Genomic DNA, 11,944 nt, shown 5'->3' with positions numbered 1-11,944 from the left:
TCTTCATTTAACCAAAAGTCACCGGAAGGATAGCCTCCATCCTTAAAGTTCTACTATGACCAAAAAATCCATTCGTTTTTTTCTAAATGTAAACTTAACACTAGTAATGGCCCGTATTTAACCTGATCTACAAATGTTCAAATATACGCCGGTTGAAAAGTGAAATTAATAACGGTCATGAGGAATGAGAGCTTTCGACCGTCGTTTGGGCGTAATCGCACTAAACTGCTTGCCAGTTAATTTTATCTCACCACCTTTGTCCAAAACTGCTGCTGGTTACATCAAGAAATGTTACAACGCATGCAGTTGTTCTTCCACGTCTATTTCTCTGTTTCAAGAATTACACCACCTTTGTTAACAGGAATACAGTAATGTTCCATCATATACAAGTTAGCTGAGACAAATGGATTCAGAGGATTTCTTTCGAGGCCATTATAATTTACAACATTGTAACAGAGAAACGGGACAATAACAATGACCCAATTCCCTTACTAGCAGTTTTTCAGTTCAAATTATGAACCCTTTCCTTGACCGATAAATGGGCTAAAAAAATCTGCATGCTTTTCTTCAGCGTTAACAGTGGACAGACAATCTAAAGGCTTTTCAAGAATGATAAAGGGTCAGAAATTCTAAATGCTTTTATTCAACATTAAAAGGAGACGCACATGGTGAATCCTTTCCTTGATTGACAAATGGGATCAAAAATTCTTTACCCTTTTCTCCACTGAACGTTACAAGTGGACAGACATTTGAAACCTTTCTATGATGTTGCAGGGCTGAGAGTGTTTTTTGTTGTCGTTGTTTGTTTTTCAGGAAAGGCACTCTCGTTTAGTTTCGAATCAAATATTCAGAAATGTTTATACAGTTGACATAAAAACATATATTTTTCCTTTAACGAATGTAATTTTGCAGCTCAGAGTAGAATGTAGAGTCCCACCCTCAATTTTTAGCATGAATCTTCCACTAAGAGCAAACTTTGCTTGAACATGCTAATATTTATATTCCGTTAAGTTTTAAATTATCGTAACTACTGACAGTTTGGCATGGTGGTCCGATGAAATCACACCATCTAATTGCCACTTTTTGAAAACGACTGCTAGTTAACTCATAAAAAAACGTGTGATTTTCGGAATCATCCTCGTAGTAAACTTCAAAATTAGATGGATTGAAGTGTCTCAATTTAGTTTGGAACGCTTTGAAAGCCAAATGTAAAACCCTTCCAATTTTTGAGTCGAATGCTCACGAACTCCCCCAGCCAAACACTGATTCGCTATTGTTCAGGACTGTACAGTAATAATAATGAAGTTCAACCGTATTTAGCGCTGGTTTAGGCCCCTGTGAGGAGAGAGGAAAACCGGAGTACCCGGAGAAAAACCTTTAAGCAGAGCAGAGAGCCAACAAACGCAATTTACCTTTGATACCATATCTGGGGATTGAACCCAGGCCACATTTGTGGGATGCAAGTGCCCTCACTGCTGCACCATCTCATCTTAAGCTTCTCAAATGAATCATAAGTCACTCAGTTCAACATTAAAGAAAATAAAGTTGCTTTTTTTTTGTTGAAGAGAGGTTTTCACACGACCAATGTAAGGTAAGAGCCTACCTTCGAATTGAATAGTCACAGAGTCGTTGGCACGCCCATTAATATTGTTTGCATCACAGCGGTATTCCCCAAGATCACTGACTTGAATATCGGTGATAAACCATGTCTCACTGTACCGAGTGCGACCTGTGGGCACATGGGTCCACATCACAGATGGTGGTGGCGTTCCAGAGGCATTGCAGAACAATGTGACATTATCACCTTTTTGGACAATAATGCTATCCACAAAAGGCACAATTGCAGGAACTACAAAGAAAACTTATATTAAGAGAATGCTGTTTCTGTTAATGACAACCGTTTCTACAGTATTAAAGTCAAATTGTTTGGGAGAACAGAGTAAGTATAGGATTGTCTTAAGGGATTGTCTGCAGACAATTGTTTGATTTTATCGCCATCAATCCCGGGCATAAGTTATACCATCTGCTGCCACCAAGGAAACAATCCAGCTATAATTTAAGGTGTCAAAAGACATATAATTTGCCACGTTCCCATAGGGAACGTTTCAGATGCTCTTTCGTTATGCCATGTCCCAGGGTTGCGCAAAAATGTTTTTGAATTTTTAAAGTAGTCGACTTTATTGTAAGATATTGTATACATTTTACCATTATATGCATATATTGTAATTAGCTTTATATTTTAGACTATGTTATTTGTAAAATACACAATTCAGTTTTACGACTGCAAAATATTTACACAATAAACGATTTTTCTATCTATCTATCTGTCTGTCTGTCTATCTGTCTATCTATCTGTCTATCTGTCTATCTGTCTATCTATCTATCTGTCTATCTATCTATCTGTCTGTCTGTCTATCTGTCTGTCTGTCTATCTGTCTATCTAAAAACGCCAGTATGACCTTCCCATCTGTTTGCCGAAGTCCTGTTAAGGTAGGGAGGGGCTGAAATAGGTGGTTAAAACAGGTATGGACTGCCATCAACGAAGTGAGAATACCCTCTACTGTTATGCTTTAAGGAGTTCGACTGGCTATAAGAACCTTGTGGGTTCTGGCTATGGCAGTTTTCTGCAGGTGCTCCGTATTTTCTACCTCCCCAAAATCGAAATCTAAAGCTTTTGTAATTGCATCAGGGCGGACAGTCAACTGGAGCCTTGCTCTGCTGTGCTGTCCCTTGCTTAGATTCATCTCAAAAGGGCAAACGTTACTTCATTTGAATTTAAATTTCACGGGATTGCATCAACGTCAGTATTCGCAAACAGGATGTGATTTATAATATCAAGAATCTTTCAATAATTACATGCATCTTTAAGCTTCCCTTGGGATCAAGATTTTAAAATGATTCCAGGTATTCCAATGACAAACACTGTACTTTGCAATACTTACAGTTTACAACAATTGATGTTTCTCTGGTGACTGATCCGACGCTGTTTGAGGCAGTACACCTATAGTTTCCTTCATCGTCTTTTCGTGAGATGGTCAAAGGCATGTTGACATCACTGTTATCAGAAAGTCTGGTCCATCGAACAGTTGCTGCTGGGTTACCATCAGCTGTACAATTAAGGGTCACTACATTGCCTCTATTCACGGTTTGACGTGCAGAAATATGAGTTATTTCTGGCTGATCTAAATAATGAACACATCGCAAGCAATCAATACAAACAAAAGGCAACCGTTAGCCTAGCTTTTGTCTTTCAACTTGGGCAATTTTAGGCGTAAATTTCACAAACTGATTGTCTCGGGTTTTATAATTAGTTGAAAAGGTATCAGAGGAATTACAGTAGTGTTAGATGATGTGATGGGGTTTGTTGAATGGTTGTCTTTGAATAAGAAAATATTAAATTGACAGGTGAATAATTAGACCAATTTTGTTGACTGGTTGGTTTGCAACTGCATGTAAGCCAGTCAAAAAAAAAAAAAAATCCAGTGGATACCTCATGTAAGGTAGTCACGAAGAATCAAGAGGCTACGGGTAGCCTACACTTTCTACGAAGGTTTTTTAGCCGATTCCTTCAAAGTTCACAGTATTTCAGTGGTTTTTTTTTCTTACAGTATCTTGGTCAATATCCAGTCCAATGCCGTAGTCCTGAGTCCAAATTTCATTGTGTCCACATCCAACCATATGGTTAAGTGCTATCGTAGAATATTTGTTCATATCTTATGTTAGCGGCAGTAAACAAATACTTTACAAGTTGTGTTACTAAGTCATTCGACGACCGGACATGGCAACGAAAACACAGAAAACTTGTTTTCGGTGATGCACACAATTCTTTAATAAACAGTTCCCGTTCTCCCGCTGTTTGTCCTGTAGTTTTCCGTGGTTGTCGCCGCGATGGCCTTTGAATGAAGAGATTCCAAGTTTGAATCCTACTCAGAGTGTCTGCTCTGCAAAGTCTCTACACTAGCCATAGAAATCTTACACGTGCGCCTGAAAATCGCGAACCCCTCCTCCTTTCTAAAAATAATAATAATAATAATAATAATAATAACAATAAGAAAGAGAAGAAGAGCCAGAGCCTGATCCTATACTTTGTTCAAGAACAACGTAATTCATCTAAGGGAGTTATCGAGTAAGAGGAACTGCCAGATGAGGAATACAAAGTACAAAAAAGCAGGTTTCCAAATATAAGTGATTCTGAGGACGAACTATAATTTGATTGTATGTAGAAACTTTCGCAGACTATGAATGACTTATCGTGAAAAAAAGGAAATCGAAGAGAGGGGACGAGAGATGGCAAAAAGGCTTTCTATAGTGGCAGAAATGTTTTAAAAAGATGAGTGTCAGTGAGTTGTATCTCTTTGTATTTGTTTGGCCACGTTATGCCGATTCTCAAACATGTAAGCCCACGTAAAATTGTCGATTCCGATAATTGACCTTCCTTCACATACTGATTACTACAGTTCAAACCAAAAGTCCACTAGTGTGTATCATATTTCAGGTGCAAGTACGGATCTTTTACAAAATCCTATGGAAAGTGAGTGTTGCAATGAGATACATTGTAGAAAACTGCTTGAAAGCAATGAAGCGCAATTTGGTGTTAAATGAGGTCCAATCTTCGCTGACTTGTATCACCGATTTATTTATTTATTTATTTTTTGCATCCGCGGCTGCCAAAGTCGTGGAAACGAATAAACTGTGAAATTGCTTCGCCTTTAATTTGAACGAGTGGACAAATCTGGCGACAGCTTCATTTTGATTGTTCTTCTTCATTCCACAAGCTCTGAAAGCAACAAATCAAACCTCGTCCTTCATAAGAGTGCACAGTTTGTTGTCAACTCCAAACACGAGCTTCTCTAAAATCTTCTGCACCAAAATGGCATGAAGAAACATGTGAAGAAACACTAATTGGCTGCCACTTTGCACGCTTCCTAAATCGATCTATTTTTTTTCCTTCTGGACTTCGCTAAACTAGATTCATCATCGTTAAAGAGATTTTGGCAGGGAAATTCCATTCTTCATGTCAGTAGTGTTTGAACAAGCGAGGACAATGCATCGACCAGGCATTACTACTACTCGAGTGAGTGCGTCCTTGGAAAACCCTTCGTTTCTATAGTGACGACACAACTAGGCTAGGACTGCTAACTCCTGTGAGTCCTAAACACTCGGTCAGCTTGGAAGGGCGTGACTCAAGCAAGAACTTTAATCTACGATTTGCAGGCGATAATGCTGCGAAAAGCCAGAAAAATATTTGAGTGATTATCTTCTACCTTTTACTTAGAAACCACAGCCACAAAAACCCTAGGCCTGCAAGCTGCATAGGCGCTTTAAGATCTTAGACCACAGCAGTTATGAATGTCACTGAAGCAGTAACAAAAGAAAAGCTGAAGAATTTGGGATTAAGAGAGAATTGAACCCACGATCGCTGCATTGTCTGTTGCAGTGCTCTGCCAACTGATTTAGCTATCAAGAAGCCATTTATTAAAGAATGCATGGCCGCATGATTGTTAGTGACTGAAACAAGCCCTAGCTAGACAAGACACAATGTTATACCTACACTGCACATCAACTGTTGCCATGTTTGTGTCAACATTGCATGGGTTACTAGCTTCACATCTGTATTTTCCATATTGATTTCTTTGGATATTTGTTAATTCCAAATTACTTGAATTGGTGCGTTGTCCACTGCCAACTTTGATCCATGAAACGAATGGTAGGGGATGGCCAGATGCTTGACAAGATAGATTCAAGTTCTCTCCTTCAGTCAACGTCCTGTTCCCTTTAATCGCCTCGATCGATGAAAACACTATCCAAATAGACAGCAAATCACTTCATTCTAACTTGCGTTTCCAGATAGATTCATGGATACATTTTTGTACTGGTTAATTAATTAAGTTCCAAATTTTATCAAAAGTATTATCATCCAGGACATAGTTACAGTCAAAACATACTGGTCAACCAACCGTTGTTAACTCTACCTTTCAAAATTAACAATATACATGAAATTTCGTTTTCATTCTGATTGGCTAACACAATGCAGAAAACAGGAACTGTAATTTGGTGCCAAGAGAGGTAACAAAGCAAACATTGTGATTTGTCAATGGCCACTCATGTCCGAGCCCTGGATAGCGAAAGTTTTGCGCCATTCGCGATACGCGTGAGTTTCTTCTCGTAATTACAATTATCTCACCTCGAAATTGTTTTTATGTATATTACTTATGAGTAAAAGCATTTCTTTTTTTGTGCAATTTGGGAAAAAAAATTACATATAACCACTATTATTTTTTTCCAAAGACTACAAATTGCAGAAGCCCGTACGTTTTGGTTCGTTTTTGAAACAAAAATACCCATGCTTATTAATTCCAAATTGCACTCGAAATCACATGATTAGATTGTGCATTTACCACTGACAGTCACAGAGACATCTGGGCTCATAGCTGTTCCAACAGTGTTATTAACCATGCATTTGAAGAGAAACTCTCCTCCAGCGGACATTGTCCTGGTCCAAACTCCTGTGCTGCTGATTTCCTCAACCATGTTTCCGTTTTCATACAAGTGATACGTATGGACCATGGGGTTACTATAAGCTGAACAGTTGAAGGTGATGGACGAACCGTTGCAGACTGTTGCTTCGCTGGCAAATAACTGGAGCATCTCCGGTTTAACTAAAATGAAGGAGAACAATCACTTAGCATCTCAACGAAACGAAAAAAAGGAAATGACGTCAACTGAATACTTGAATACTCTGCCCTTATCATCGTTCTAAATGTTTTAAAGACAACTTACACAACACATCAAGTTCTACAGAACCGGAAGCATCGCCACATAGATTACTTGCTTCACATCTGTATTCTCCCTCCTCAGTCCTATTGATATATGTAAAAACCAACTTTTTTCCATTGGTACGCACTCCATCACTAGTCTTGACCCAAGATATAGTCAGTGGTGAGGTACCTGTTGCTTCACATATTATGGTCAAGTTTTCCCCTTCAATTATCGCTTTCTTTGTAAATGGACGGATGGATGAAGGCTCTAAAAAAATTGCACGAAAGTGAGTAACATAATATGAGCTACCACTAGACATGTAACTTACTGTAAAAAACATTGACTGCAACTACACGGAAGTTTCAATAAAATTTAAAGTTGGTGGATAGTTTGAGTAGAGTAACTCAATGGTGTCATTGTCAAAATGAATTGAAATCTTTGAGGAAATCGGTCTTTAATTACTTCAATTTCAGCTTCTCCAAGTGAATAGGCTGACGCGCTTTGCGGGCTATCGGTGCTTATTCAAACCACTGAGTATAAGTCCCTTGTTAGTTGCATATGAGTAATTTAAATAAAAACAAAATTCCGTTTTAATTAAAAGACAACGTATAAAATAAGACGTAACTTTACTTTGAAAGCAGAAAGGACATTTTTACCATTTACGGTAACAAACAATTCCATGTTCATTGCTGTTCCGATAGTGTTGTTAACCCTGCATTTGTAGACAAATACTCCTCCAGTTGCCATGTTTATGTTCCATATTCCTATTCCGCTGATTCCATTGGACATACTTCCATTTACAAACAACTCATAGGTATGTGCTTCAGGGTTGCTGAAAGCTGAACAGTTGAACACTATAAAATCCCCACGGCAGACTGTTGTTGCGCTTGGATCTAATACAACCATCTCTGGTTTGACTAAAAGTTTTGAAAGGCAAATTAACAGGATTGTTGTGTTTTTGTTAAAAAATAACTATCATAAAAAAGTCTTGACAACGAAAGGTTTTCACCGCTACATAACCATAAAAGAGCAATAGGGCACAACCAGCTGCAATAGCAAAGCTGTCAACTCTCCCGGATAATCCAGGAGATTCCAGATTTTGGACCGTATATCCCGGTCTCAAGATTACGCTCTGAAATCTCCCGATCAATCGCCGCATTTTGCCATTTCTAGTGAGAATCGACTTTCAATAAAATTTCAAATACGTGTTTGAGTTATTTTAACATCGATAATAACAAAATTCGAACGTTTCATAAACTCCAGTAAACCGTTCCTTGCTATTTACGTATTGCAATTTAAGCAATAATGTGATTGCTCCAAAATAAACCAATCAAATGAAATGTTGCAATGCCAATGTAATCTATTTCGCGCGTTTTTTGACTTTTCGCCTAGCTTGCGTGAGGTCTTGTGTATTTGTGTCAAATCGCAGAGATTGAAGATGTTGATTGATTTTACTTCGCTTCAGAAGGAGTTTTAGGACTTGAAAAGACAAATGTAGCTGAAAAAAATGTAAAGATTCCCGGTTTAAATGTCATACGTCGAATGGAGTCAAAGAGTATTTTTTTGAGTAAAAAAAACTAGAAATGGCCTCACAAGCGTTATGACGTCATCTATCATCCCATCCCTATATATTCTCAATATTTGAAGACTTCAAGGGTTGACAGCCCTGCAATAGCGTTGTATTTTCGACTGACTTTTGCTCCAAAATGCATCATTTCCTACAATGGCCTTTCAAAAAATGTCACCAGGAATTTCCACTGATCTCGGCTTTTCCACATATGCAGACTGCTGATTTCCAAAGAAAAATGTGGTCAAGATGTCGACATGATTTTAGTTTGTTTTGTCTTCAACACACTGCCCAACCCTACTTCACACGAAAATCATCACTTGTCCCCTCTGAAGGCCGCTTTTTTTGCTTGTCACTTAACTGCAAACCAAGTTCACTATATTCTGCAGTCTGACTATCAGCTTGTTTGTTAATTATAATTTGCAAATTCTAAGTTCTTTGTTTTATTTTAGTGATAGTTATCCAATAAATATAGAAAATAACATGAACAGAACCGAGTACAGTCACTTTGTCATTTATGGGCGTAATTTATTTTTTGTTATGGGCGCAACTTATGTTTTGAAGACCTGAGCAAGATCGTATGATTTTTTTTTTATTATATACTCGACAAAATTACTCCATCTCTTGTTCCGTATTGCACTCTATAAACTGTCAGTTTTGAAAGGCTTCTTTTGTACATTGCTATTGATGATTTCACCCGTATATTTCAAAGCGTTTTGTTTTTGATTAGTTGTTAATTTTTCATTTAAGTAGCATATTATTCTTAGTCCCGTTTCGTTTTCTATTGCCTTTTTAGATCGAACCACAATCCTACACAGTCCAACACAATTCTACCCAATCGAACGTAACCCTGTTATCATTGGTGATCGTAACAGTACTTGGGCCTCTGGATTAAATTAAGACCTTTGAAACTTTGACCTTTGCTCTTGCAATTGTGTTAGTTCTAGCTATGATAATTCCAAGCGGTGACCATTGTAAGGTCATAAAAACTATTTACGCATTTGTCATTGACCAGTCAGAAACCGTGATATTCTGTTGCGTAGATAATATATACTCAATATCACAAAATTTCACGAGCCATAGGCAAGTGCATTTTGAGAACCTTCAACTTTTTCTAGTGCAAGCTTTTCAAAGTAGTAATGCCTTTTGTCCTAGAATTGACACCTGACACATAATTCATTCTCGTCACCAGAGCCTCGGGTCAGCCCAAGGCTCTGGGAAACTCTATTTAGGCGTAGGGATCTTAAGGCCAAAAATTGGCTATTTGAACCTTACTGCGCCTGCTCACTCCTCGTGCTAACATGAATGCACCAACTAGAGACGCTTTTTATTGTTCTTCACGAAAACCAATGAGAAGACACTTTATTTCAGGGTTTCCCAGAGCTCTTCTCTCCCTCAGTCAAGAGAAGAGCTCTGGGGTCGAGAGTGACACGTAATTGTATTTGAGAAACTCACACTGCACATCAACTGTTGCCATCTCTGTGTCCGTGTTACATAGATTAATAGCTTCACATCTGTATTCTCCAGCTTGATCTCTAGTAATATTTGTGAACACCAACTCCGTTCCATTAGTGCGTTGCCCATTGCTGGTCTTGACCCAAAGAATAGTAGGTGTAGGAAACCCAGATGCATTACAAGTGAAGATCACATTTCCACCTTCAATTATCATCTCATTGTGTATCGGCTGGATGAATGAGGGAACTGTAAGAATAACAGCATGAGAGGTTGGTATTAGACCTTGACCATAGTAAAGTACATGAGGTATATAAAGCAACTGTTCAAGTAAAGAGGTGCCGCTGTAGCAGTAGGAAGTCAACTGAGAGAAGGCAATCAGTTAGACACATTTATTTTACGTTTGGTGAATTTTAATTTGTCACCAGAACTACTGAGCCATCTCAATTCTGAGACTGAAGCCATAGATAGTTCGTCTTGGTCTTGCCTCAAGACGAGATTCATGTCATGCCAAAGATGTTGCTGGTCTGTGCTTTGTTTTCAAAACGTAATCCAGAAAGTGAGCAAACTGGAAATGTAAGCTCATTACCATTGACAGTGATGCTGACATTTGTGCTCATTGCTGTTCCAACAGTGTTATTAACCATGCATTTGTAGACAAACTCTCCTCTAGTTGTCATTGTTCTGTTCCAAACTCCTGTTGTGTTGTTTTCATTCGCAGTCATTCCATTTACATACAACTGATATATATGCACAGCAGGGTTACTGTTAGCAGAGCAATTGAACGTGATGGAATCTCCAAGGCACACCGTTGTTTCACTGGGTACCAGCTGAGCCATCTCTGGTTCAACTACGACGAAAAGCAAAGTTAATTTGCTGAAATTGTACTTGTTAACATCACAGCTAATAAACTAGAGACTGAACGGACAAAAAAGGGAATACAGTGTATGCCACCAAATTCCCTGAAATAACGAACCCTTTAACTGATACGAAAAACAGCTAAGGTGGCAAATTAAAAAGACTGAATAATACCGTTCATTTTGTCTTTTTTGGCACTCCTCAGTTACTGACATGTCGCTTCTTTCTTCGCGCATTGATGAATAGTTCCTCCTTCCCCACACTCTTTGTTCCCAATACTTCCTTTTCTCACTGAATTCATTTCAGAACCGCAAAGCCTTACAGCCTTTTATGGGGTTAGGGGCTAAAAGAACTCTGCACATAACCTTCATTTAATCTCACAAAGTGGAACCTTAAAACTCGGTGCTTTTCGGGCTAAGTACAGAAACAAACAATATTATTCAAATCTCATCAAGATACCCCAATTTACATTGCATGCGGCAGTCGACTTCGGGAAAACGAAAGACAATTCCAGAGGGGGTTAAGAGCACCAAAGCCACCCAAACCGTTGTCCTTTACCCAGACGCAGTTCCATCTTTCTACTTTTTCTTCCTGTAGTCAGGAGGTTTCCTCTTCCAGGGTTGCATGATAACCAGTACCTTGTTCCTTTTTATCATAAAGCCAATTAATTGTCTCAAAATAGCAAAAGAACCCTAGATCATCAAACTGCAATGAGCTGAAAAGATCGAAAATGAAGCAAACTAAGAAATGGCTTACAATGCACATCAATGGTCGCAGCTTCTGTGGCATTCCCGCATGGATTGGTTGCTTCGCATATGTATTCTCCAGTTTGGTATCTGGTGATATTTTCAAACATCAACTTGTTCCCATCAGTGCGCTGTTCATTGCGGACATTTATCCAAGAAACAGTTGGTTCAGGAATGCCAGATGCATTGCAGAGAAGAGTCATATTGCCGCCCTCTCTTACAACTTTGTTCGGAATAGTTTGGACAGATGAGGACACTGGAAATGAAACAAGGAATTTAATGGGTTTTGTGTTGCTTTTTTCATCCAAGTTCAGCTTCACACACAGTGTTATTCACAAACAATATTGCAAAGTACAGGTTTTACGTCATATGAAAAGTCGAACAACATATTAATTACAATGACACCGAGGGGTAATTTCACAATGCATTTGTCTTGAAACTTCACAAAATTTAAACTCCTTAATAACGTTTCCTGTAGTAAGAAATGCATGTCTAAAGTGCAAAGTGTCCTTCAATCACATCTACAAGCTAGAACTCCTACTTCGTAAACTATTGCTATTGA

At 38.5% G+C, this 11,944-nt stretch overlaps 1 protein-coding gene across 1 annotated transcript in view; it reads right to left on the bottom strand.

Moving 5' to 3' along the window:
- Positions 1-996: 996 nt before the first annotated feature.
- Positions 997-11,944, bottom strand: part of LOC138030711 (hemicentin-2-like) — a 12,022-nt gene continuing 1,074 nt past the window's right edge. Inside the window, exons 3-12 of the mRNA XM_068878589.1 lie at positions 11,393-11,638; positions 10,368-10,628; positions 9,782-10,027; positions 7,416-7,676; positions 6,781-7,026; positions 6,399-6,659; positions 5,552-5,800; positions 2,943-3,182; positions 1,604-1,849; positions 997-1,148 (exon numbers count right to left, since the gene is read on the bottom strand). Coding sequence (XP_068734690.1) covers positions 997-1,148; positions 1,604-1,849; positions 2,943-3,182; positions 5,552-5,800; positions 6,399-6,659; positions 6,781-7,026; positions 7,416-7,676; positions 9,782-10,027; positions 10,368-10,628; positions 11,393-11,638 — 2,408 coding nt within the window. The remainder of the gene's footprint in view (positions 1,149-1,603; positions 1,850-2,942; positions 3,183-5,551; positions 5,801-6,398; positions 6,660-6,780; positions 7,027-7,415; positions 7,677-9,781; positions 10,028-10,367; positions 10,629-11,392; positions 11,639-11,944) is intronic.

This window comes from Montipora capricornis, chromosome 13 (assembly GCF_036669925.1).
Source record: "Montipora capricornis isolate CH-2021 chromosome 13, ASM3666992v2, whole genome shotgun sequence".
Lineage (NCBI taxonomy): Eukaryota > Metazoa > Cnidaria > Anthozoa > Scleractinia > Acroporidae > Montipora > Montipora capricornis.
Note: the sequence above shows the minus strand (reverse complement) of the source record. Positions and strands in the feature narration are given on the sequence as shown.